The 27,897-nt window shown below is 38.1% G+C and overlaps 1 protein-coding gene across 5 annotated transcripts in view; it reads right to left on the reverse strand.

Moving 5' to 3' along the window:
* Positions 1-27,897, reverse strand: part of PIK3CB (phosphatidylinositol-4,5-bisphosphate 3-kinase catalytic subunit beta) — a 202,107-nt gene that overhangs the window by 77,197 nt on the left and 97,013 nt on the right. For all 5 annotated transcript variants that reach the window (XM_053598899.1, XM_053598897.1, XM_053598901.1 and 2 more), the window contains 4 exons: positions 14,582-14,805; positions 7,797-7,976; positions 4,777-4,947; positions 3,536-3,613 (listed from right to left, as the gene is read on the reverse strand). In XM_053598899.1, coding sequence (XP_053454874.1) covers positions 3,536-3,613; positions 4,777-4,947; positions 7,797-7,976; positions 14,582-14,805 — 653 coding nt within the window. The remainder of the gene's footprint in view (positions 1-3,535; positions 3,614-4,776; positions 4,948-7,796; positions 7,977-14,581; positions 14,806-27,897) is intronic.

The following is a 27,897-nucleotide window of genomic DNA, read 5'->3' on the forward strand; positions in this document are numbered from 1 at the left end:
CAGGTGCCTGCAATCCTAGCTACTCGGGAGGCTGAGGCAAGAGAATCGCCTAAGCCCAGGAGCCGGAGGTTGCTGTGAGCTATGTGATGCTGAGGGTGACGAAGTGAGATTTTGTCTCTACAAAAGAAAAAAGAAAAAAAAAACCTTCCCACAAAAAACCCTCAAGGTTCAGATGGCTTGGAGTAAATTCTATCAAACATTTAAGGAAGAAATAATACCAATCCCATATAAACTTGTTCAACAAATGGAGGAGAAGTCTTCTCTACTCATTTATAAGGCCAACATCCTCTGGATAACCAAAATCAGAAAAAGGCATTATAAGTACAGACCAATATTCCTCTATTTTCCTCATGAGCATAGATATAAAAATCCATAATAAAATATTAATAAAATAAATTCAGCAATATATAAAAAGACTAATTCATCTTTACAAAGTGGGACTTACTTCAAAAATGCAAGGTTAGTTTTGACTTAAGAAAATCAACAGATCAAAATACAAAAACCAAATGATCATCTCCAAATATACAGAAAAAGTAAATGACAAAAGCAACATCCTTTCAGGATAAAAACTTTCTGCAAACTAGAAAAATTTCTTGAATAAAAGGCATCTATAAAAAACCTATAGCTAACATTTTACTTATAGTTGAAAAGGTTGAAAAGGAAATACCTTTATGAACAAAACCAGGATGTCTACTATGAAGGTTAATTTTATGTGTCAACCTAATTAAGCCACAGAACAATACCCAGAAAAATGTTTAAACAGATATTTGAGATCCCTGTGGCTTAATCAAATTGAACTGTTTGGTCAAACATTATTATAGGCATTTTTAGATGATTAACATTTTTTCCCAGGAGACCTGATCTCACTTTGTCACCCATGCTGCAGTGCAATGGCATGATCACAGCTCACTGCAAACTCAAGGCCTGGGCTCAAGTGATCTCCTGCCACAGCCTGCACAGTAGGTGGGACAAGAACTGTGAGCCACCAGGACTGCCAGTATGTATTGCCAGGATTACAGGCATGAACTACTGTGAGCAGCCCCTGGCATGATCAACATTTAAATTAGCAGACCAAGTAAAACAGACTGCCCTCCCTAATGTGGGCTGGAAATGAAGCATAATTCTTGAGAAAAATAAAGCATGTGTGAAGATTTCTTTGATATTCTTCAGGAAGAAATTAAATAATAATAAAGGGTTGGGTTGTGCCCATACCTCAGTGGACAGGGCACTGGCCACATACACTGAGGCTGGTGGGTTTGAACCTGGCCTGGGCCAGCTAAAGACAATGACAACTGCAACAACAAAAAAATATATCTGGGCATTGTGGCGGGCACCTGTAGTCCCAGATACTTGGGAGGCTGAGGGAAAAGAATGGCTTAAGCCCAAGAGTTGGAGGTTGCTGAGAGATGTGATACCATAGCACTCTACCCATGGCGACAGCTTGAGACTCTGCCTCAAAAATAAATAAATAGGGTGGCGCCTGTCGCTCAGTGGGTAGGGTGCCAGCCCCATATACCAAGGGTGATGGGTTCAAACCCGGCCCCTGCCAGCTAAAACAGCAGTGGCCACTGCAACAACAATAGCCATGCATTGTGGCAGGTGCCTGTAGTCCCAGGTACTCGGGAGGCTGAGGCAAGAGAATCGCCCTAGCCCAAGAAATAGAGGTTGCTGTGAGCTGTGATGCCACAGCACTCTACCGAGGGTGACAAAATGAGACTCTGTCTCAAAAAATAAATAAATAGCTATAAAGAATACTAACTACCAAAAAATTAAGGAACTGATAAATTATCTATACAAGACAAACATGACAGCCTCCAATTCAACATAACAGGTAGTAATTCCCATTTGTTACTATGTAATTTATACATCTAAACATACAACCAAAATCTCTTTGATGCCCAAACCATACGTATGTATACACACACACACACACACACACACACATATACATTTTTTTTTAAGACAGAGTCTCAAGTTGTTGCCCTCGGTAGAGTACGGTGATGTCACAGCTCACAGCAACCTCAAACTCTGGAGCTTAAGTGATCCTCTCACCTCAGCTTCCGAGTAGCTGGGATTACAGGTGCCCACCACAATGTCTGGCTATTTTTTCATTGCAGTTGTCATTGTTGTTTGTCAGACCCAGGCTGGGTTCAAACCAGCCAGCTCCAGTGTACATGGCTGGTGCCCTAGCCGCTGAGCTACAGGTGCTGAGCCTGTTTATATATATTTGTATAAACATGAAGGACACTCACAAGGCTTATTGAGCTTGAATCCCTTTTCATGGTAAGGAGAAACTAGTACCTTTTTCTTAATAATGTTTGCACCTTTTCACTTATTGCAATAATGTTATACTTTCGCAATTGAAAAAATAAGGAAAATTTAAAAGAAAAAATAGAATTACCACTAAAATAAAAAACAGAAGCTAACTGATCACACACATACTTATTAAAAAGAAAAATTAGCTGAGAATACAACAGCAAAGTCCTTATTTAATGACTACACGAAGAATCTTTCTTTAGCTGTATATACTTAACATGTGCAACATGTTTTAATATACATATACATAGTGAAGCAATTACTACAAATAAATTAACATATCCCTCATCACACATAGTTACCTTTTTGGCCTTTTTTTATAACAGTACCTAAAATCTACTCCTCCAGCAAATTTTATGTATATACTACAATATTATTAACTATAGTCCTCATGTTATACATTAGAGGACTAGAGCTCTAACGTACATTAGAGCTCTAGACTTACTCAACCAAAATAATTGTATCATTATACCCTGTAACATCTAGCTCTCCATTTCCTCCAACCTCTGGCCTCTGGTAACCAGCTTTCTACTTTCCCAAAAAATCTTTAACATCCATACACAAAAGCAAGCCACTGGTAATTTCTAGCAAGGGACTCCTAAATATATCCTCATTCTAACAAACATTTCAAACTACCAAATCTTTGTTGGATTACAAAATTATTCACTTAATTTCCTACCTAGTAAAATAGGGAAAATGCATGCTTATACCTTGAGACAAAATGTCTTGTTAGGTCTTTATTTAACTGTATGGGATTGAGCAATGAATCTTCATGTGTAAACAACTTGTGGTCCATAATGTAGTCATCTATTTTCTTTCAAGAAATGGCATTACATTTTCTCTGTGCTCAGCAAGTTTAGAGGAGAAACAAAAAACAAAGAGGAGGCTGAGTGCAGTTCTCAGCAAGGCTGAGATAGGAGAATAAGACTACATAGAAACATGTGATCTATAGTCTTGCCTTAAATTTTGCTTGCTGAGCTCCTGATCTAAAATAATTTATTCTACATAATATATGTCACTCTTTACAGTAGATTTCTAATTATTCAAAGAACACTTTAAGATAAAAATTCTCAAAGTTTTATAATAAATTGCCATATTCCATCCATGTTGTTTATCAAGATAGATAAAATTTAATCTCCAATATGACATTATTGAGCACATCAGCAAGTTATTCAAACAATAGAGCACATGGCAACTTCAAATCCTAGCAAGTACTCACTTTTACAGTTTCTTCTGTGTTAAGTTTATTTCCCTTAACCAAGACAATCTGGAAAGGGTTGTTATTTTCCCAAACATGCTGTAAAAGAATGAAATAAATATAGAGTATTTTAATGAAAAGAATGAGTACTCTATTTTAGCAATGAAATTGTCTTAGTTCTATTATTCACAAAATCATGAAAATACAGGTCTGAACTAAGAACTGAAGTTATATATATTTAAAATTAATCATTATAACCTCTGGCACATGATTTTCAAAGCAACACATAGGCAGCATTCCACTACTGCTAAGAGAAATCATTCAAATAAAAAGCAGCAACAAATAACATTAAAAGCCTTGTATAAAGTCAGGACTAACTATTTACATTAGTATATACAGATAACATAAGAAGCAGGTAAACATACAATTTGTAGAGATTGAGTAACTGGCTAAAAAATGTTAACTGTTCAAATGAAGACAATCTAAGCATTTCCTTTATAAAAATATATTACGTTCTGGAAAAATAGTACCTATCATGTATGTTTAATACTAATAGAATTCAATATCAAGAAGACGAGCAAATTATAACAAAACCACTACCACAGGCTGATACAAATGAATTATATCAGCAATTCAAATATTTCCACATATCTAACTTCTCCTTTTTTGTTGTTTTTTTGAGACAGAGCCTCAAACTGTCGCCCTGTGTAGAGTGACGTGGCATCACAGGTCACAGTTAACCTCCAACTCCTGGACTCAAGCGATTCTCCTGCCTCCACCTCCCAAGTAGCTGGGACTACAGGCGCCTGCCATAACGCCCGGCTATTTTTTGGTTGCAGCCATCATTGTTGTTTGGCGGGCCCAGGCTGGATTTGAACCCATCAGCTCAGGTGTACGTGGCTGGCGCCTTAGCTTCTTGAGCCACATGCGCTAAGCCCATATCTAACTTTTCTACTAGAATACCTTAAATTGTTAATTGAAATCTTGTGTTTAAAGGCTAATCTCTAATTTAATGGCATTTTTCTTTGGCACCAAAAGAACACCAAAAATGTAAATGTCACATCTACATTTATTTGTATTCTGAATAAGGAAAAAGAAAAGTAGCTAGAAAGATAATTTGTAAATAGTGACATATTTTTGGCAAATATGCATTAGGTTTTACAGAAGAAGTGAGCAAAGGAAATATGTATGAGAATTAAGTATACTACCCAACAAAATCACATGCCTTTGGGGGTTAACAAAGGTTCACACATGAAACTTACAGAAATAATTCGCGTTTTCTTTGGTGGTAAAGGAAGAGGAAGGTTAGATGACTTTCGATTTATGGCAGCCTCTATGGCAATCATTTCCTGTTCATACATTTTCTTGATTTTGCAGCATTCCACAAGTATAAAGTGGGGAAGGGTCCTGTTCATTACACAATTCCGGATATACTACAGTTCCAAGAAAGAGGAAGACAGAAATTTTGAGGCAAACATTTAAATCTATAGTATAAAATTATACTGAACAACCTTATAACAAATGCACTGTTAAAGTACATGTTAATATGAGAATTTAAATACATATCAAGAATATGAGAATTTAAAATCACAACAGAAAAATAAATTACCATTAATTGAACACCTAAGTACCTAAGAACTGAGCTGGATAGATGTCTTATGTGTTACAGCTAACATTTATAACATTCTAGAAGAAAGATTATCCTGCATTTAACAAATTAAATGAATGAAACTCAGAAAAATTAAGATACACACCTAGTATTTGTAAAGACATGGATTTAAATCCACTTTTGGGCACTAAATTCATACTTCCACCCACCAAGCAGAAATGGCGAAAATGGGGTTCACATGTGGCAGATTCACTCTATTCTGTAGTTCTGTAAGGTGGTCCCTTTACAGGATAGGCAAGCATTACCAATTGTCTCCCCAGGAAACCTACTGGCCATCCTAGCTTGATATTCTGTCTTATTTCTATGAAACCAGGATGACTATCTAGAGGCATACAAGAAAAGAGATGCTTATTCATATTATCCAAGATTCTTAACAAACTGAATAGGAATGCAATGTATTCCCCAGAAGAATAAATTTCCTATATAGATCCAAAGTGTGAGTCAGGCCGGGTGCGTAGCTCATGCCTGTAAACCTTCCAATCCAGGAGGCTGAGGAGGTTGGATTGGCTTGAGTTCAGGAGTTCAAGATCAACCCGAGCAGTAGCAAGACCTCGTCTCTACTACAAATAGAAAAACTAGCCAGGCACTGTAGTGGGGACCTATAGTAATAGCTACTCAAGAGGCTGAAGCAAGAAGATAGCTTGAGCCAAGACCACGAGTTTGAGGTTTCTGTGAGCTATGACGCCACAGCACTCTACCCAGGGAGACAGAGTAAGATTCTGTCTCAAAAAATAAAATGAAACAAAACAAAAAGGCCAAGTGCAGTGGCTCATGCCTGTAATCCCAGCACTCTGGGAGGCCGAGGCAGGTGGATAGTTTGAGCTCTCAAGTTCGAGACCAGCCTAGGCAAAAAGCAAGACCCCATCTCTACTAAAAAATAGAAAAACTGAGGCAAGAAGATCATTTGAGCCCAAGAGTTAAAGGTTGTTGTGAACTATGACGCCATGGCACTCTACCCAGGACAATAGCTTGAGGCTCTGTCTCAAAAATAAAACAAAACAAAACAAAAAACCAAAAAGTGTGATGTACTGTAATTCATCACTATACTGTAATTCAGCAATTCAATTCAGAACCACTAAAACTATCTTTTCAAATAAAAAAGCATTTACAGAATGACCTCACAGTGGGAATTGTATATTATTAACATAATAAATATATTCATTCAAAAAAAAATTTTTGACAGTCTTTTTTTTTGACAGTCTCACTATGTCGCCCTTGATAGAGTGCCATGGTGTCACAGCTCACAGCAACCTCAGACTTCTGGGCTCAAGCAATTCTCTGGCCTCAGCCTCTCACGTAGCTGGGACTACAGGTGCCCACCACAACACTGGGCTATTTTTTTGTTGCATTTGTCATTGTTCTTTAGCTGGCCCGAGCTGGGTCTGAACCTGCTAGCCCCGGTGTGTGTGGCTGGCACCGTAACCACTGTGCTATGGCCACAAAGCCCTGAAGGGGCACAGTCCACTGCACCCTTGTAAGGTGAATCAGTCTCATTTGTGCTCCTTGAGGTCACGAGGCTCTGAGAAGGAACATTTCCAGTACTTGGGCTGCAGTCACACCTTAAAGGAAAGAATGTACTGGAGACCTCGCCAAGTCGTAGCTGGAGACAGATCGTCTGCCTGGGGCAATGGACCCTTGCACTTAATCCCCTATCTCTATTTACACAAAAATTTTCAGTTAGTCATATAAAGAAGTAGGCAAATAGAACAGACAACCCAGCCCTTTATGGTTCATCTCCATTGTTATTTATCTCTAAAAAAGATATTCTTGGTTTAGAAAGGTGTGTACGTACTTTGCTGGATTAACTCTGATAAGGAATTTTTACCTTTTGTCTTCCTTGTTCTTAGATTATTTTTATCTGATGAGTTCGGGTATATAAGAAATTGAGTAAAGACGGCCGACTGCTGCTGTGCCTGAGCAAGGACCAGCCATTCCAACCAGCAACCTCCAACTCCTGGGCTCCAGCAATTCTCCTGTCTCTGCCTCCCAGGTAGTTGGGACTGTAGGTGCCCACCACAACACCCAGCTATTTTTTTGGTTGTAGTTGTCATTGTTGTCTGGCGGGCCTGGGCTGGATTCGAACCCACCAGCTCAGGTGAATGTGGCTGGCACTTTAGCTACTTGAGCCATAGGCACCGAGTCACACAAATACATTTTTATACAATTCAAGGAATGACAATTTAGTCAACCTTTTTTATATTTTACTTCCCACAGAAAATTTCAAATTTACATTGTATGTTTATATAAATGAAATAGACAGTGCTAAAAATTTGTAAGAATTCATAATGCTACAGGAAAATAATTTTGATATAACACTAACTGAAACATGAAATTTAAAAAAGCAGAATGCAAACACATATGATACACACATCTATGTGTACAATCATCATGCTAAAAATATGTATAACTGTAAGGAAAAATGACAGAAACATGCCACAATATTAACAACAATTATTTCAGAGGTAAGTATGATTACAGATGTTTACTATTAAATTCTGTATAATTTTCGGTAAGTTCCAAATGTTCCACTATAGGTGTGGTTTCGTTTTTAAACAGAAATTTAAAATGGACACCCAAAAAGGTTTCTAGTAAACTGATAATTAATACACATACCTGGAATTGAATCAGGGGCTGATCACCAAATACATATTCAACTCTTCCACTGATTTGCAACACATAATCATGGGGGCTAGCTTCATCTTCCTTTCCATGAATAGTCAAACGTTTTTGGATTGCCAATTCGTTTACTCTGATAGGATTCATATTAGGAGATACTTGAAAGCTAAACACATCCTAAAAAGAAAGAGAGGAGGCAGAAAAAAGTAGTAAATTTTATATTTAAGCTGAAAAAAAAATCACTATTACAATGATTATGTAATAATGTGTACAAATGTAAATAATATTAGCATATATACATCTTTTTTATAGTAATATTCCAGAACATTTTTCTATATTCTGTGTCCATTTGAAATTTGTTAAAATTTCTGATAATTTGAAAATCATCTCTCTTACTGCATTCATAGTGCCATTAACTCCCACAAGTAATAATTTTTTTTTTTTTGAAACACAGTCTCACTCAGTTGCCCTGGGTAGCATGCCATAGCATCATAGCTCACAGCAATCTCAAGCTGTTGGGTTCAAGCGAGCCTCCTGTCTCAGCCTTCTGAGTAACTGGGACTAGAGGCACCTCACCACAATGCCCGGCTAGCTTTTCTATTTTTAGTAGAGACAGGGCCTATACTTTGCTTAGGCTGATGTGAAACTCCTGAACTCAGGTGATCCACCTACCTTGGCCTTCCAAAGTGCTAGGATTACAGGTGTGAGCCATTGCACTCAGCTGGTAATGTTAGTATTTAATTAACATTAACTATCAGGTAATACATCACATGCATTTTCCAGTAAACAGTTTTCTTTAAAAAGTTACAAAACTTATAGCTATTCAAACTTAGTCTACATAAATCTCTAATGGTAAAAACATGTATTTATCATTGGTAAAAAAAGACTCATACCTTATACTGATTAAACCATAAATTAACAATTGTGGGTGGGGTGAGGTGGCTGACACCCATAATCATAGTACTCTGAACAGCTGAAACAGGAAGATCACTTGCACTCAGGAGCTCAAGACCAGCCTGAGCAAGATCAAGACCCCATCTCTATTGTAATGGCTCAAGCCTGTAATCTGAGTACTCTGGGAGGCTGAGGCAGGAGGGTCCTTAAGCTCAGGAGTCTTGAGACTATCCAATAGTTGTGGCAGGTGCCCTTAGTCCCAGCTACTTGGGAGGCTGAGGCAGGAAGATGGATCCCTTGAACCCAGGAGTTGAAGTTGCTGTGAACTAGGCTGATGTCAATAGCCTCAGCAAGAGAGTGAGACTCTGTTGCCAAAAAGAAAAAGAAAAGAAAGAAAAAAATTAGCTGGCACTGTGGCAGGCACCTATAGTCCCAGGAGTTTTAGGTTACTGTAAGTATGAGGCTATGGCATTCTATCCAGGGTGTCTGAGTGAGACCTTGTCTATAAATAAATAAAATAAACAAACAAATTGTGTCTAATTTTACTAACATAAATGGAAACATACAGGGTAGACATAAAGTTCATGTGCAATTTGAAATAGCTTAACATACTAAATTGCACATGAACTTTATGTTGACCCTGTATATTAATTTTATTCAATGAAATAAGAAGATATAGTTGGTATATAATAACATTACCAAATCTGTTTATCATAAAACTCAGTGGTACAGAAAACACTTGAATCCTATCATAATCTAGCAAGGTAATTTCTCACCATATGATCATATGCCAAAGATATGAAGAAGCCCATTATCATCCTAAGCAACCAACTAATGGACAACTGATTGCTAGAAAATTCTGTATACTGACTTGACAATAATTTTGCAAATTTTCCATTAAATTAATTTTAAATCACATCCTTTTTCCACCTACTGCCTCAAATTCAAACTTTTAAAAACTAAACTTAATAAGTATTTCACATCTATTTTCTCCATTATTTTTACTTGTTCTCCTGTATTTTCCATATGAGTTGGCATCTGCTCTGGACTAAATGTTTGTGTCTCCCTCAAATTCCTATGTAGAAATCTAATCCCCAATGCATCTGGAAGCAGAGTTTGAGATATAATTATATCATGAAGGCAAAGCCCTCATGTATGAGACCCCAAAGAGCTTCCTCTCCTCTTCTGCCACAAAAGGGTACAGCAAGAACATAATCATTTATATACCAGGAAGCAGATTCTCATCATACATCCAATCTCTTGATGCCCTGATCTTGGCTTTTGAAGCTTCCAGAACTATGAGAAATAAGTTTCTATTGTTTGCAAGCTATTCAACCTATAGTATTCTGTTATACCAGCCCAAACAGACTGAGACAGTACCACATGCATCAAAGAACCCAACACAGAATCCTAGGAATCATTTTTTTTATTTTTTCTTATTTTTTACTTTTTTATTAAATCATAGCTGTGTACATTAATGCAGTCATGGAGTACAATGTGTTGGTTTTATATACAATTTGAAATATTTTCATCACACTGGTTAACATAGCCTTCACAGCATTTTCTTAGTTATTGTATTAAGACATTAATATTCTACACTTAGTAAATTTAACATGTACCCTTGTAAGAAGCACCATAGGTATGGTCCCACCAATTATCCTCCCTCCACCCATCTTCTCCCCTCCGCTAGTCTTTCCTCTTCTTCTTGGGCTATAATTGGGTTACAGCTTTTATATGAAAGTGTGGGTGTTTATAAGTTGGTTTCATAGTAGGGCTGAGTACATTGAATACTTTTTCTTCCATTCTTGAGATACTTTGCTAAGAACAGTATGTTCCAGCTCCATCCATGTAAACATGAAAGAGGTAAAGTCTCCATCTTTCTTTAAGGCTGCATAATATTCCATGGTGTACATATACCACAATTTATTAATCCACTTATGGGTTGATGGGAACTTGGGCTTCTTCCATGACTTAGCAATTATGAATTGGACTGCAATAACATTCTGGTACAAATACCTTTGTTATAATGTGATTTTTGGTCTTCTGGATATATGCCTAGTAGAGGAATTATAGGATCGAATGGCAGGTCTATTTTTAGATCTCTAAGTGTTCTCCAAACATCTTTCCCAAAGGAACGTATTAGTTTGCATTCCCACCAACAATGCAGAAGTGTTCTTTTTTCTCCACATCCATGCCAACATCTCTGGTTTGGGGATTTTGTGATGTGGGCTAATCTTACTGGAGTTAGATGATATCTCATAGTGGTTCTGATTTGTATTCTCTGATGATTAAGAATGATGAGCATTTTTTCATATGTCTGTAGGCCGTGTACCTGTCTTCTTCAGAAGTTTCTCTTCAAGTCCCTTCCCCACCCTGACGTGAAATCACTTATTCTTGTCTTGCTAATATGTTTGAGTTCTCTGTGGATTCTGGTTATTAAACCTTTGTCAGAGACATAACCTGCAAATATCTTCTCCCATTCTGAGGGCTGTCTGCTTGCTTTACTTACTGTGTTCTTGGCTGTCCAGAAGCTTTTTAGGTTGATCAGGTCTCAGTAGTGTATTTTTGATGCTGCTTCAAGTGCCGGGGAGGGTCCTCTTCATAAAATATTTGCCCAGGCCGATTTCTTCAAGTGTTTTCCTTGCACTTTCTTCTAGTATTTTTATGGTTTCATGTCTTAAGTTTAAATCTTTAATCCAGTATGAGTCTATCTTAGTTAATGGTGAAAGGTGTGGGTCCAGTTTTAGTCTTCTGTAGGTCGCCAGCCAGTTCACCCAGCACCATTTGTTAAATAGGGAATCTTTTCCCCACTGAATGTTTTTAATTGGCTTGTCAAAGATCAAATAACAGTAAGTAGCTGGGTTCATTTCTTGGTTCTCTATTCTGTTCCATATATCTACCTCTGTTTTTGTGCCCGTACCATGCTGTTTTGATCACTATCAATTTATAGTATAGTCTGAGGTCTGGTAGTGTGATTGTTCCTGCTTTGTTTTTATGTCTGAGTAATGTCTTGGCTATTCGAGGTTTTTTCTTATTCTATATAAAATGAAGTATTATTTTTTCGATATCTTTAAGGTGTGACAGTAGAGCTTTAATAGGGATTGCATTAAAATTGTATATTGTTTTGGGTAGTATGGATATTTTAACAATGTTGATTCTTCCCAGCCATGAGCATGGTATGTTTTTCCACTTGTTAACATCTTCAGCTATTTCTTTTCTTAGAGTTTCATAGTTCTCTTTATAGAGATCTTTCATGTCCTTTGTTAGGTAAACTCCCAAATATTTCCTCTTCTTTGACACTACCATGAATGAAATAGAGTTCTTCACTGTTTTTTCAGCTTGACTATTGTTAGTATATATAAAGGGTACAGATTTATGAGTGTTGATTTTGTAACCTGAGACGCTGCTATATTCCTTGATCACTTCTAAGAGTTTTGTAGTGGAATCCCTGGTGTTTTCCAGATTTATAATCATATCATCTGCAAAGAGGGAAAGTTTTACCTCTTCTGATCCTATATGGATACCCTTGATCGCCTTTTCTTCCCTAATTGTGATGGCTAAGACTTCCTCCTAGGACTCATTTTAAGAAGACTTTCCTTCCCCATCTCACGTCCCAATAAGATACTAATTATCTCATATCCTAATGGTTTCTAATCCATTATCCTTTTTTCTTACAGTTTTTGGCCAGGGCCGGGTTTGAACCCACCACCGCGGGTATATGGGGCCAGTGCCCTACTTCTTTGGGGCACAGGCACAGCCCTCTAATTCATTATCTTTACTCCATCTCCAGTGAAACTGTGATTCCTGGAATTTACAAAAATTTATGTGTGAATTAACTATTGAGACCATTGTTTTACATGTAAAATTGAGATATAATAGGTCCATGATTATGTTTATCTTTCGTCTTAAAAGCAAGGGAGGCTAGGAGACTGAGGCAGGAGGATGGATGCCTTGAACCCAGGAGCTGGCCTGATGTCACTAGCCGGGGCAAAAGAGTAAGACTGTTGGCTAATACCATGTGGTCATCAAAAATTTCTGAAGTTGTTTTTTTTTTTTTTTTTTTTTTTTAGAGACAGAGTCTTACTTTGTCGCCCTCAGTAGAACCCCGTGGCACCACAGCTCACAGCAACCTCCAACTATTGGACTTAGGCAATTCTCTTGCCTCGGCCTCCTGAGTAGCTGGGACTACAGGCACCCGCCACAATGCCCGGCTATTTTTTTGTAGCAGTTTGGCCGGGGCCGGGTTTGAAACTACCACCCTCAGTATATGGGGCAAGTGCCCTACTCACTGAGCCACAGGTGCCGCCCAATTTCTGAATTTTTTAATAAAAACTATTGGCTATCTTTCCTCCTAACAATCTCAGAAAATCTTTTTTTATTATAACAAAGAGAAATTTTATTTAAGGACAAAGAGAAAGCTTAGAGTATTTCCAAAGAGAGTTGGAGGCAGGTGCCTATAATCCCACCTACTTGGGAGGTTGATATAGAAGGATGACTCAAGCCCTGGATTTGAGGTTGCTGGGAGCTAGGCTGAAACCACTGCACTCTAGCCTGGGTGACCCTGTCTCAAAAAGGAAAAAGAAAAGTAAACCCCCTCCCCAAATGTGCAAAAGAGTGTGACCTCATCTCTAAAAAGAAAATAATCGTCTCTTCCTCTCAGTTTCTTCATTGTAAAATGGGTTAGTGTGGTAACTGGAAAATATATGAAAAATACCTTCCATAGCTCTTAGCACTGGAAAGCTAATGGCACAGTATAAGTGCTTAAAACAGAAGAGCTACTATTGTGGTGGCTATCATTGTTATGGTTATTAGAATAACTCAGGAACAAAACATACTTGAATCCCTACCTTAATCTAAGGCCAAATGCAACATGATAGAATGACCATACCCGATACAAAGCTGGCAGCATAATATAGTTTGTATAACTGCTGTGAGCATTCAGAAATGGACTAATGTATACTCTATTGTAATGCATAATTCCCTATCACTACTTAATTGACATATCCATACAATGCAAGTGTAAGAATACAAGAAAAAGAGAGATCATTTTGACCAGGCTTTTCATTTCAATAGATTAAAAAAAAAAAAAAATCACATGAGAAAAAAAATTTTGCAATAAAGGATACTATCTAGATCAGCAGTTAGCAAACTTTTTCTGTAAAGGACCAGGATTTGCTCACAACATACAAGTCTATGTTGTACTTTTTTTTTTTTTTTTTTTTGTAGAGACAGAGTCTCAATTTATCGTCCTCAGTAGAGTGCCATAGCGTCATACAGCTCACAGCAACCTCCAACTCCTGGGCTCAGGCAACATTCCTTTGTAAATCTTTAAGATTTTTGCTTAAACGCCCTTAAAAATGTAAAAACCAATGAAACAGTGTATTTGCTAACCCTATTCTAAATTATCATTCCATTGCTTTAAGAAATTACATATGTAGCTTTGCGCCTGTGGCTCAAGCGGCTAAGGCGCCACCCACATACACCAGAGCTGGTGGGTTCGAATCCAACCTGGGCCCGCCAAACAATAATGACAGCTGCAACCAAAAAATAGCCGGGCACTGTTGGGGGGTGCCTGTAATCCCAGCTACTTGGGAGGTGGAGGCAGGAGAATTGCTTGAGCCTAGGAGTTGGAGGTTGCTGTGAGCTGTGATGCTCTGTCTCAAATTAAAAAAAAAAAAAAAAAATTACATATGTATGAAGGGTGTCACTTTAGACACCCTTTAAATTAAAATTTAGAATTAAAACATAACCCTAAATATTCTTTCATCTTAAATTCATTTTAAAAACAGTTGTGCATGACAGTATTTGCTAGGCAAGCAAAAACACTTCTAAGAATGGAGTTAAATTCAGATAATACTAAAGAGATTAGCCACAAAATATAACCTTACCTGACAGCTTTCAAAATGAACAGCGACAATCAGCTTTCCTCCATAAAGTTTATCTTCTAAGTTTTCAAAGATGGATGGTTCATGTTCTGGTGGATATGTTTGCTTTAGCCAATCCATCCAAGACAATCCAACAAGTGACTGAATCTTTTCCTCACTGAATTTGCGCATTTTTCTCCGAAATTCATTCACTTCAGGATCCTTCAAGGCATCAAATTCATGCAGACCTAAATATATTTTCAAGGATGTCATTTTCCAAAGCTATCAATAATAAAATACATTCAACAAAAACTTGGGTGCTTGGCATTTATCAAACAGACAACACTAGAAAAGAAAATATTATGAAAGAGCAAAAACATAATCCAGCTAAAATATTAAATCTCATGTAGAGACGACAAACATACAATTGAACTTCTAAAGACTATGAACTCAAAACTCATCAAGAAATATAGTTTGGGGTGGCACCTGTGGCTCAAGGAGTAGGGCTCCAGCCCCATATACCAGGGGCGGTGAGTTCAAGCCCGGCCCCCAGCCAAAAAGGCAAAAAAAAAAAAAAAAAAAACGAAAGAAAGAAACATAGTTTGGTTACCAGTTTTATAAAGATAATCACTGTAATTCAGAGTATATATTTTTAAAACACATACCAAAGATCCAGTTTTTATTTAAAAATCAAGTAAAGCACATTTAAAATATCTGAGAAAGGCATTCCAATAGTATATAAGAAGACACCTGAAACTGAAGTTATTATTTTTCTTAAAACTTGGCAACCTATGGGGATGGCTACGCATACATGGGTGAAGCGGGTATAAGGAAAATCTTATATGTTCCTCTCAATTTTGATGTGAACCTAAAACTGCTCTAAAAGATAAAATCTGTAAAAAAACAAAAACTTGATAAATACATTTTACAGATAGGATTTTCAGTTCATTGTGATTTTTCGATGGTTATAGTATATTAATTGGTCCAAAATCCCATAAACACAGAATTATTCTCTGTAGCACAATTGACTCTTTAACAACACAGGGGTTGGGGCACTGACTACTGCACAATCAAAATGTGCACATTCTTTTCAAGGAAGATAAAATTGCAAGTGCAGCAGAGGCCTACTGTGCCTGCTTCTGCTCCAAGGAACAAGGTAGTCAGGAAGCAGCATTGCAGCAATGGCTTTTAAAGATACCAGAAAAACACTCAGGGAGCCAGAGGTGAATCAGAATTACCTTAACCAACCACAGTGTAAAGTCCCTGGAGAAAGAGTGTGCTGACTGAAGCAGAGGTACTCAAAGGAAAAATATCTCACAGTGAAAGGACCAGTTCAAATGCCTACCAAGACTTTGAGAATCACTACAAGAAAAACTCGTATGGTAAAGGTCCTAAGTCTTGGGATCACTTCCAGATGAAAATCCTAACTCACATGGCACTTCTGAGATTTTTAAGCAGATTACTTCCATCAAGTTTTAACTTGAGGTTGAAGTCACCTTGCAGATGCTTAAGTCAACTACTTTAATAAACCAATTACCAGTTGTTTTAAAAAGTGCATATAGGGCGGCGCCTGTGGCTTAGTGGGTAAGGCGCCGGCCCCATATACCGAGGGTGGTGGGTTCAAACCCGGCCCCGGCTGAACTGCAACCAAAAAATAGCTGGGTGTTGTGGCGGGCGCCTGTAGTCCCAGCTACTCGGAAGGCTGAGGCAAGAGAATCGCTTAAGCCCAGGAGTTGGAGGTTGCTGTGAGCTGTGTGAGGCCATGGCACTCTACTGAGGGGGATAAAGTGAGACTCTGTCTCCACAGAAAAAAAAAAAAAAAGTGCATGTAATTTTTGATTCCCCACTTAACTGACAGCCTACTATTGATAAGAAGACTTACAGGTAACATAGTCTATTAACACATATTGTCTGCTTTATATGTATTAAATATTATATTCTTGAAATAAAGTAATCTAGAGAAAAGAAAAATGTTATTAAGATAATCATAAGGAAGAGTAATTTACTACTCATTAAAAGCAAAAGATGATGATTATAAATGTCTTCATCCTTGCCTTTACGTTGAGTATGCTGAAGAAGGATAGGAGTTGCTCCTGCTGTATAAAAAGTGGCAGAAGCAGAAGAGATGGACATGGTGTGAGAGGAGGCAGGAACATGTGGTATAAACTTATAGAAACACATCCTCATTTCTGCCTGCCTTTTTTTGTTGCATAGGTGTAAAAAGGTTTTTTATAGGCAGCGCCCATAGCTCAGTGGGTAGGGCGCCAGCCACATACACCAAGGCTGGTGGGTTTGAACCCAGCCCAGGCCAGCTAAAACATCAATGGCAACTGCAACAAAAAAATAGCCAGGAGTTGTGGCGTGTGCATGTAATCCCAGCTACCTGGGAGGCTGAGGCAAGAGAATTGCTTATGCCCAAGACTTTGAGGTTGCTATGAGCTGTGATGCCACAGCATTCTACCCAGGGTGACAGCTTGAGACTCTGTCTCACAAAGGAAAAAGAAAGAAAAAGTTTAGAATAAGGACCATAAAGGCTGCAGGCTGTGCTGTCTCCTAAAAAAGCCACAGTGCCACCTGGTGTCCAGCAACACATTGCAACATACTGTCTTCAAGAACAAGGACTTCTGTTTAAAACAAAGGAAGCAGTGAGAAGTAAAATGGAGGACAAGAAGGTGAACAAGAAGAAAGAACATATGAGAAGGAACCAACTGAAAAATTTGGAAAAACATGAAAAACCAAAGCAGAGCAACTTCCCCAAGGGACCATGAGGAAGCTACTACAGAACACTCCATCTATCAAGAATTAATGGACTTGACAGAAAGGGAATTTAAAATATGGATGATAATAACAATAAAAGAAATGGACAAGAAAATAGAAAGACAAAACCAAAAGTTAGACAAGAAATATGTAGAATATAGAAGGGATATGGCAGAGCTTAAGAAAATGAAGGAGACAATCAGGGAATCTAAAGAGGCAGTAGAAAGTATCAAAATTAGGTTAGACCATGGAGAAGAAAGAACTTCAGAGCTAGAGGATAAAGTTTCCAAGTTAATCCAGGTAATTAAAGAGATAGAAAAGAAGAGAAAGAAAGCAGAACAGGTGCTTAGAGAACTATGAGACTCCATGAAGTGTTCAAATATACAAATAATATAGATTCCTGAAGGGAAAGAAGATTGTCCCAAAGGACTGAAAGCCCTACTGGAAACCATCATAAAGGAAAACTTCCCAATTTTACTAAAGACGATGACACACTACTTTCAGATGGATATTGAACACCAGGTCATCTCTATTCAAACAAAGCCTCTCAGAGACACAGTGTAATGAACCTGTCCAAAGTAAGGATAAAAGAAAAAAATCTGCAAACAGCCATGAGTAAGCACCAACTGATCTACAGAGGCAAAGCCATTAGGATAACAGAAGCCTTTACAAATGAAAACTTCCAAACCAGAAGAGGACAGTGATCCACCTTCAACATTCTTAAACAATTTTCACCCCAGAATTCTGTATTCTGCTGAACTAAGCTTCAAAATTGATGAAGAAATCAAATCTTTTGCAGATATACAAGCACTGAGGAAATTAGCCACAATGTAACCAGCTCTGCAGAAAATAGACCAATTCTCAACAATGACCACAAGCAAAGAAAACACCCAGAAGCTAAAGGTCAAAACACAGCTTCCACAATGGCCCAACGGATAAAACTACAGAACAGACTTACACAAAATAAATGAATAGAACTCCACCACACTTATAAATTCTCTCAATAAATTTCAATGCCTGAACTCACCACTGAAGAGGCATAGGGTGACTGACTGGATAAAAAAGCACAAGCCATCCACATGCCATCTCCAGAAGACACACCTTGCCTTAAAGGAAAAATCAAGACTTGGGGTTAAGGGATAGAAAACAGTATTTCTAGCAAATGAAAATCAAAAGAAAGGAAGGGTTGCAATCTTATTTTCAGGCACAAGCAGACTTAAAGTAACCAGAGTTAAGAAAAACAAAGATGAAAAAAATAAAGAAAGAAGGACAAAGATGGACACTTTATAGTAGTCAAAGGAACAATTCAACAAGAAGACATTTAAATTTGAAATATTTATGCACCTAACTTAAATTCTCCCAGATTTATGAAACAGACCTTCATGGGTTTAAGCAATGTGATATCCCATAACACCATAGTAGTCAGGAATATTAACACAGCTCTGATAGAACTGGACAGATCCTCTAAACAGAAACTAAACAAAGATGCAAAGGACTTAAATGTGACCCTAGAACAAATTGGATTAACAGCCATATAAAGAACACACCATCCCAAACCTAAAGAATATACATTTTTCTAATCAGCCCACGGGTACTTACCCCAAAATCGACCATATCCTAGGATACAAATCAAACCTCAGCAAAACTGAAAGAATAGAAATTATACCTTGTATCTTCTCAGACCACAAGACAAAAAAAGGTGGAACCAACTCCAAAAGGAACATTTATCCCTACAGAAAGACTTGAAAATTAAACAACCTTATGCTGAATTATACTTGGGTTCAGGGAGAGATAAAAGAGGAAATCGATAAATTCCCCAAATATAAGAACAATGAAGACACAAGCTACCAAAACCTGTGGGATACAGTAAAAGTAGTAGTAATAGGGAAATTTATCACATTAGATTCCTACATTTGAAAAACAGAAAGAGAGTGCACCATCTGATGAACCATCTTATTAAACTGGAAAAAGAGAAAGTCTAATCCCAAACCCAGCAAAAAAGAAATGACCAAAATTAAATCAGAGATTAATGAAACTGAAAACAAAAGAATCATTCAGAAAATTAACAAAACGTTTGTTTTTCAAAAAAAACAAAATCAATAAACCCTTGGACAGATTAACTAGAAACAGAGAGGAAAATCTCTAATAACCTCAATCAGAAATAATGGGGAAATAACAACAGATGCCACAGAGATACAAGACATCATCTCTGAGTACTACGAGAAACTCCATACCTCAAAATTTGACAATATGGAGGAAATAGATCAATACCTGGGATCAGAACCTCTCCTTAGACTTAATCAAGAAGAAATAGATCTCTTGTACAGACAGATTTCAAGAACTAAGATCAAAGAAACAATAATCCCCCCCAACCAGAAAAAAAAAAAAAGTCCCTAGTCCAGATGGCTTCACACTAGAATTATATCAAACCTTCCATGAAGAGCTTATTCCCATACTCCAGAAATTATTCCAAAATATTGAGAAGGAAGAAATCTTCCCCAACACATTCTACAAAGGAAACATCACTCTGATACCAAAACCAAGAAAAGACCCAACAATAAAGGAAAATTTTAGACTAATTTCACTAATGAATATAGATGCAAAAATTCTCAATAAAATCGGGTGGCACCTGTGGCTCAGTGAGTGGGGCGCCGGCCCCATATACCGAGGGTGGTGGGTTCAAACCCAGCCCCAGCTGAACTGCAACAAAAAAATAGCTGGGCGTTGTGGCGGGCACCTGTAGTCCCAGCTGCTCGGGAGGCTGAAGAAGAGAATCACATAAACCCAAGAGCTGGAGGTTGCTGTGAGCCGTGTGACGCCACGGCACTCTACCGAGGGCGGTAAAGTGAGACTCTGTCTCTACCAAAAAAAAAAAAAAAATTCTCAATAAAATCATAGCCACTAGAGTGTGAAGCATGAATTGAAGGGGGAAAGATTAGAGTCCCAGTTATGAGATAGGAGACTACTAGGGAAGTAAAAAAGAGCACATGAACTAAAGCGATGACAAAGAAGCTGGAATAAAGGGAACCACTAACAAGATATGATTTTTGGCTCACTGAATAAGGGAAAGAATTTTTGTCTAAAACTGTTATTAAAAATACACAATCTGGAGCCCAACTCGGCAGATTGAAATCCCACCTCCACTACTTATAAACTGTAGGGCTCCTATGTCCAGAATAACAAGATGATTATTTATGGTTTTCTTCTCATAGTGACAGGATTGGAAACTCTTGAGCTTCTCTTTGTTCCCCTCCATGAGGTAGTCCATGAACTGAAAACTCCATCTTATTAAAATTCTAAGAGTCATCAGAGAGCTACAGGGAGTGGATGGCAGAGGCTGCAACTCTGACTCAGACAAGCTTTTCACATGTCCATTCTGGGACACTCTCTCATCAGTGAGCAGCACCCATGGGCTGCATCTGGTACAGATTTAGTCAGAAAATGAAAGAAGAAGGGCCTCCCTTGGTATCCTCTTCCTCGTTCCTTTGGACATTCCTCTCCCCACCCCCTGTAATTGGATGGATGGATACAGGGTCAAGCATGTGTGATATATATAGTGTACTGCTGCACAGAACCATACATATAGACAGAACACAGCAGATATGGTAGACAAGAACAGTGATGGAGGGAGACAGAGAAACATAAAACAGACTGATTGACCCAGAAAAAGTCTGTTGTCAGGTAAAGTCCAAATTCCTCACAATGGTACAAGGTGAATCCTAGCTCCACAGACTTCATGGGTTAAAAATCTACTCTTCCTGCTTTCTACCTTAAACGTACGTGGCCTTCTTGTTGGCCCCACATGATGCTGACGTCCTTTAAAACATGCTGTATCCTGGGCTTAAAGTAGTACTTTCCTTATCTGCATTTCTGAATTAGGGCTTTTTTCCCCTGAAACTTGGTAAGGTCACTCTGATCATCAGCAGGGAAGACTGATGTGAGGAGGAATTAATCTTCCAGCTAGAAAAATTCAACCAAAGAGTGACTAGTGTGGGTGGATAACTCATGGACTCAAGTGATCTCTTGCCTCCGCCTCCTGAGTAGCTGGGAGTACGCCGCCACAAGACCCCATTATTTTTTAGAAATGGGGTCTTACTCTTGCTCCAGCTGGTCTTGAACTTGTTAGCTCAAGCAATCCACCTGTCTCAGCCTCCCAGAGTGCTACAATTACAGGCATGAGTCACAGTGACTAGCCCTCACTTTATCATCTTAAAAACATTTTATCTATCACAAGCAACTTTGTTGTTTGTTCTGCTGCAGCGTATTTGCAATTGCCATTCATCATGATATTTGTGACAGCCTTTCTTCTACTCTTCTTTTTTTCTTTATTCTGGTTATAGCAATAGCTTTACATTTCTACTCAATTCTGCATCAGTAGTATGCTTCCATTTAAAATTTTTTAATTGTCCATATATATTTTTAATTTTAAAATAATTTAATAACATTAGCTTAATTAAATTTATCAATGATAATTATTGAATGCTAGATAATAATTTAATAATTAATTATTAAATAAATCCTATCTAGCACTTAATAAAAATAATTGAAAAATAAAGAGAAAAAATCATAACAAATAGATTACAGCTTCTCATCAAAAAAGTCATACATAACGAACGAGCAGGTTTCATTCCAGGAGGCAAGGCTGGTTTAAGATACATAAGACCATAAACATAATTCACCATATCAACAGAAGCAAAAACAAAGACCATATGATCCTCTCAAGAGATGCAAAAAAAGCATTTGATAAAATTCAGCATCCTCTTCCAATTAGAACTCTGACAAAAATAGGCATAGATGGCACATTTCTTAAACTGATTGAAACCATGTACAAAAAACCCAAAGCTAATATTATACTGAACGGAGTAAAACTGAAAGCTTTTCCACTTAGAACTGGAACCAGACAAGTTTGTCCTCTATCACCACTACTATTCAACATACTGCTAGAAGTTTTAGCTAATATAATCAGGCAAGACAAAGAAATAAAGGGCACCCAAATGGGGGCAAAAGAAGTCAAATTCTCCCTTTCGGATCTCAATATGATCTTATACTTAGAGAACCCCCAAGACTCAACTGCAAGACTCCTGGATGTGATCAAAAAACACGGTAATATCTCAGGATATAAAAACAATGTCCACAAATCAGAAGCCTTTCTAATACGCCAATAACAACTACAATGAGAAGCTAATCAAAGACACAATTCCCTTCACACAATAGCTTCAAAGAAAATGAAGTATCTAAGAATATACTTAACAAAAGAGGTGAAGGAACTCTACAAAGAAAATTACAAAACCCTAAGAAAAGAAATAGCAGAAGATATTAACAAATGGAAGAACATAGCATGCTCTTGGCTGGGAAAAATCAACATAGTTAAAATGTCTATACTTCCCAAAGCAAGCCACAGATTCAAGGCCATCATTGAAATAACAATTTCATACTTTCAAGATCTGGAAAAAATAATTCTTCATTTTGTAGGGAACCAGAAAAAAACCCATATAGCCAACGCAATTCTTAGTATAAAAACAAAGCCAGGAGTATTAGCCTACCAGACTTTAGGCTGTACTACAAGGCCATAGTGATCAAAACAGCATGGTATTTGCACAAAAATAGAGACATAGACATCTGAAACCGAATAGAAAACCAGGAGATGAAAGTATCATCTTATAGCCACCTAATCTTTGATAAACCAAACAAGAACATACACAGGGAGAAAGAATCCCTATTCATTAAATGGTGCTAGGACAACTAGATAAGCACATGTAAAAGACTGAAACTGGACCCGCACCTTTCTCCACTTGCTGTAACTGATTCAAGATGGATAAAACACCTAAATCTAAGGCAAGAAACAATAAAAATCCTCGAAGAAAGTGTGGGGAAAACACTTGAAGGTACTGGCCTGGGAAAAGACTTTATGAAGAAGACACCAGTGGCAACTGCAACAACAACAACAAAAAAAAAAAACAAATGAGACTTAAACTAAATAGCTTCTGTACAGTTAAGGCGACAACAACCAAAGCAAACAATCATCAGAATGGAAAAAGATATTTGCATATTATGAATTGGATAAAAGCTTGGTAACTACAATCTACAGAGAACTCAAACGAATCAACATTAAAAAAGCCAACAACAATCTTTTATATCCATGGGCAACTGAGATGAATAGAACCTTCTCTAAAGAAGATAGACAAATGGCTAACAAACATATCAAAAAATGCTCACCATCGCTATCAGAGAAATGCAGATCAAAACCACCCTGAGATATCACCTAACTCATCATTGTAAGAATGACTCATGTCACAAAGACTGAAAGCTGCAGATGCCGGTGTGGTTGTGGAGAGAAGGGAACACTTTTATACTCCTGGTGAGACTGAAAACTAATACAACCCTTTTGGAAGGAAGTATGGAGAATCCTCAAAGAACTCCAAATAGAACTCTCATTTGATCCTGAAATCCCATTACTGGGCATTTATCCAGAAAAAAAAAAAATCATTTTATCATAAGAACATTGGAATTAGACTGTTTATTGTAACTTAATTTACAACTGCCTGTAGCTCAGTGGGTAGGGCACAGGCCGCATACACCAAGGCTGACGGGTTTGAACCCAGCCCAGGCCAGCTAAAAACAACAATGACCATAGTTGTGCTCTATCTTTTTCATAACAAAGTGTGAGTAAATATAAATAGGTTTCATAGAAGTACTGAGTACACTGGATACTTTATCCTCCATTCTTAAGATACTTTACTCAGGAGAATATGTTAGGGAGGGAAGGGAGGAGGTTTGATAGAGGGAGGGTAAAAGGCGGGATCACACCTATGGAGCATATTGCAAAGGTACAAGTCAAATCTGTCAAGTGTAGAACATAAATGTCTTAACACAATAATCAAGTAAATGAGGCGAAAGTATATTGATTGGTTTGATGTAACCAATCAGATTGGTCAGATTGTATAAAAAAAAAATCAACCCACGGTACCCCACATATGCATAAATGTATTCATGATCTATGTGTATTTGACTTAATCAAAAATAATAATTATTATTATTATTATTAAAAACAACAATGACAACCGCAACAAAAAAAATACCTGGGCGTTATGGCAGGCATCTGTAGTCGCAGCTATTTGGGAGGCTAAGGCAAGTGACTCACTTAAGCCCAAGAGTCTGAGGTTGCTATGAACTGTGATGCCACAGCACTCTACCCAGGGTGATAGCTTGAGACTCTACCTCAAAAAAGAAAGGAAAAAAATTTACAATTGCCAAACTGTGGAAAAACCTAAATGCCCACCAACGCAGGAATGAATTAACATATATATACACCATGGAATGCTATTTAGCCACTAAAAAAGACTTTACACCTTTTGTATTAACCTGGACGGTAGTGGAACGCATTCTTCTTGGTAAAGCATCACAAGAATGGAGAAGCAAGAATCCAATGTACTCAATACTGAAATGAGGACAACTGATGACTTAGTACATGGTGGGGGCGGACAAGGAGGAGAGGAGAGAGGGAAGTAGAGAGGGTGGGGAGTAATGGTGTGCGACACACCTCTAGGAGGTGGAACACAATTATAAGAGGGACTTTACCTAACAAATGCAATCAGTGCAACCTGGTTTTCTGTACTCTCACTGAATCTTCAACAATTAAAAAAAAAAAAAAAAAGGCAGTCCATTACTAGCAAGGTACTTCCTGACTCCAGGGACAAAACATCAATGGGACCAATTAGGAAAAGAGTTTTCATTTTCCAGGCCTACTTGTACAACCAAAAAACTGGCAGCTGGTATTTAGCTTTTCCCTTCAAGGCCTGGCAGTTAGCAGATCCATAGACAAGGCTAGTCTAGATCATAAACCAGACTGAATTTACACAAAACAGTAGTCGTCTATCCCTTCCTACCTTAAACCCTGGTGCTTGGTTCTCTTCCTTACTAATACTTGTCCTTTGTGACATTTTTTCCAGAATAGAGCATTTTTGTGTGCATTAAAACCCATTCAGCCACTTTCTCGATGATTTTCTGAATGACACCAGGGAGTGGCCTATCTGCTGCCTCTTGGTCGCAGAAGCTATATCTACTGTTACCTTGACAATTTTTAAGCCAAACCTCTTTCTAAAATTATCAAACCATCCTTTGTTGGCATTAATACTCTGGCTTTTGATCTTTCTCTTTTTCTCAAATCATATTAGAATCCCTAGGTATGCCTTTCTTACAAGAATCCTACAGCCATATAAAAGCTGCATTTTTTTTTTTTTTTTTTTTGTAGAGACAGAGTTTCACTTTATCGCCCTCGGTAGAGTGCCGTGGCATCACACAGCTCACAGCAACCTCCAACTCCTGGGCTTAGGCGATTCTCATGCCTCAGCCTCTCGAGCAGCTGGGACTACAGGCACCCGCCACAACGCCTGGCTATTTTTTTGTTGCAGTTTGGCCGGGGCTGGGCTTGAACCCGCCACCCTCGGCATATGGGGCCGGCGCCCTATCACTGAGCCACGGGCGCGGCCCAAAAGCTGCATTTTCAATATGAGATAAAAAGGTATTTCAGGAGAAAAATGAAAGGTTTTCACACCGCATGGCTAAAGCAATAGCTTCATAAATTACCTTTTATTTCTTTACAATAGTCCTTACACTGGATTCACTGATCTTAAAATGGTGGGCAACCACAGTTGCAGACCTCAATCTATAGTACATACCAAGCAATCCAACCTTTTTTTTGTTTGTTTTAAACAGATGGGTCTGGCTATGTAACTCAGGCTGGACTGCAGTCTATTCACAGGCACAATCATGGCACGCTAGTACCTCAAACTCCTAGACTTAAAGACATTCTCGTATTTCAGCCTCCTGAGTAGCTGGGACTGCAGATGCACAACACTGTACCAAACAGCAATTCAATTTTTCCTTGTAATGTCATGACTTTTCTCTGTTTTTTACAAGCTCTTCTAGGATCACAAATGGGTGATGAGTGTATGGGTCCCATGACAGTATGGCACTGAACATGATCATGTCACTCCCTCACTTAAATCCTTTCTATAGCTTCCCAAGTACATATAAGAGTAAATCTCTACTTTTTATAAGGCCTCGGTAGCCCTGCATGCTCCAAAGCTGGCTGTTTCTCCAGTGTTGCTCTTAAACTAACTGTATCAATTTCTTTTATTCTTTTAAAAGGCCATTCTTCACACACCCATTCCTTTTTTTTTTTCCTTTCCTTTCTCCAACTCCCTTCACCTGCCAAACTCATCAAAACTTAAGGTTCAGGCTCAGCTCCCATAGCACACTGTTCTATTGCATAGCAAGGTGACTGCAGTTAATATCGTGCATTTCAAAATAGCTGAAAGAAAGGATTTTTAGGGTCAGCGCCCGTAGCACACTGGTTATGGCGCCAGCCACATACACCAAGGCTGGTGGGTTCAAACCCACCTGGGGCCTGCTAAACAACAATGACACCTGCAACAAAAAATAGCTGCCCATTATGGCAAGCACCTATAGTCCTAGCTACTTGGGAGGCGGAGGCAGGAAAATCGCTTGAGCCCAGGAGTTGGAGGTTGCTGTGAGCACTCTACCCAGGGCAACATAATAAGACTCTGTCTCAAACAAACAAACAAAACAACAACAAAAAAAAAAAAAAAAAACCAATAAACTTAAGGTTCAGTTTAGCTATCTATTCTTGAAGAGGTCACCCCTAACTCACAGAAGTTAATATAAGCTGACTCTCCATCCATTTTATTTTCTTTTTAAATGACAAATAATAATTGTATATCCAGAGTGCCAAAATAATGTATACCGATTTTGAGAGATTGTGTTAGAAGTAAAATTGACCATTCTTTAAAAACTGTATGAACTGCAGATAAAATGGACGTGCATAGCATGTCTAGGTACATCTGAACAATAACAGTACCTTCAATTAAACTTCAAAAAGTAATACACAGTTATCACCTACTAAAATGCATTTACAGGCTGTTCACAATGTCTCACACCTATAATCCTAGCACTCTAGGAGGTCAAGGAGGTAGACTGCCTGAGATCACAAGTTCGAGACCAGCCTGAGCAAGAGCAAGACACCATCTCTAAAAATAGCCGGGCATTGTGGTGGGCTCCTGTGGTCCCGGTTACTTGGGAGGCTGAGGCAGGAGAATTGCTTGAGCCCAAAAGTTTGAGATTGCTGTGAGCTGTGATGTCACAGCATTGTTTCAAGGGCAAAAGTGAGACTCTATCTCAAAAAATAAAATGAAACAAAACAAAATAACATAAAACAAAATGCATATACATTATTTGGCAACCTCTGTGTATTTAAGGGATATAATATAATGTTTCAATACATGTATATGCTGTGGAATGATCAAATAAAGCTAAATAGCACATACATTACCTCAAATATTTATTATTTCTTTGTTGTTGAGAACATTTAAAAATCCTCTCTTTTCTTTTTTGAGATAGTCTCACTATGTTGCCCTCAGTGGAGTGCAATGGCATCACAACTCATAGCAACCTTTTCAAACTCTCGGGCCTTAAGCAATTCTCTTGCCTCACCTCCCAAGTAGCTGGGACTACAGGTGCCCGCCACAATGGCCAGCTATTTTTTGTTGCAGGTGTCACTGTTG

This window comes from Nycticebus coucang, chromosome 8 (assembly GCF_027406575.1).
Source record: "Nycticebus coucang isolate mNycCou1 chromosome 8, mNycCou1.pri, whole genome shotgun sequence".
NCBI lineage: Eukaryota > Metazoa > Chordata > Mammalia > Primates > Lorisidae > Nycticebus > Nycticebus coucang.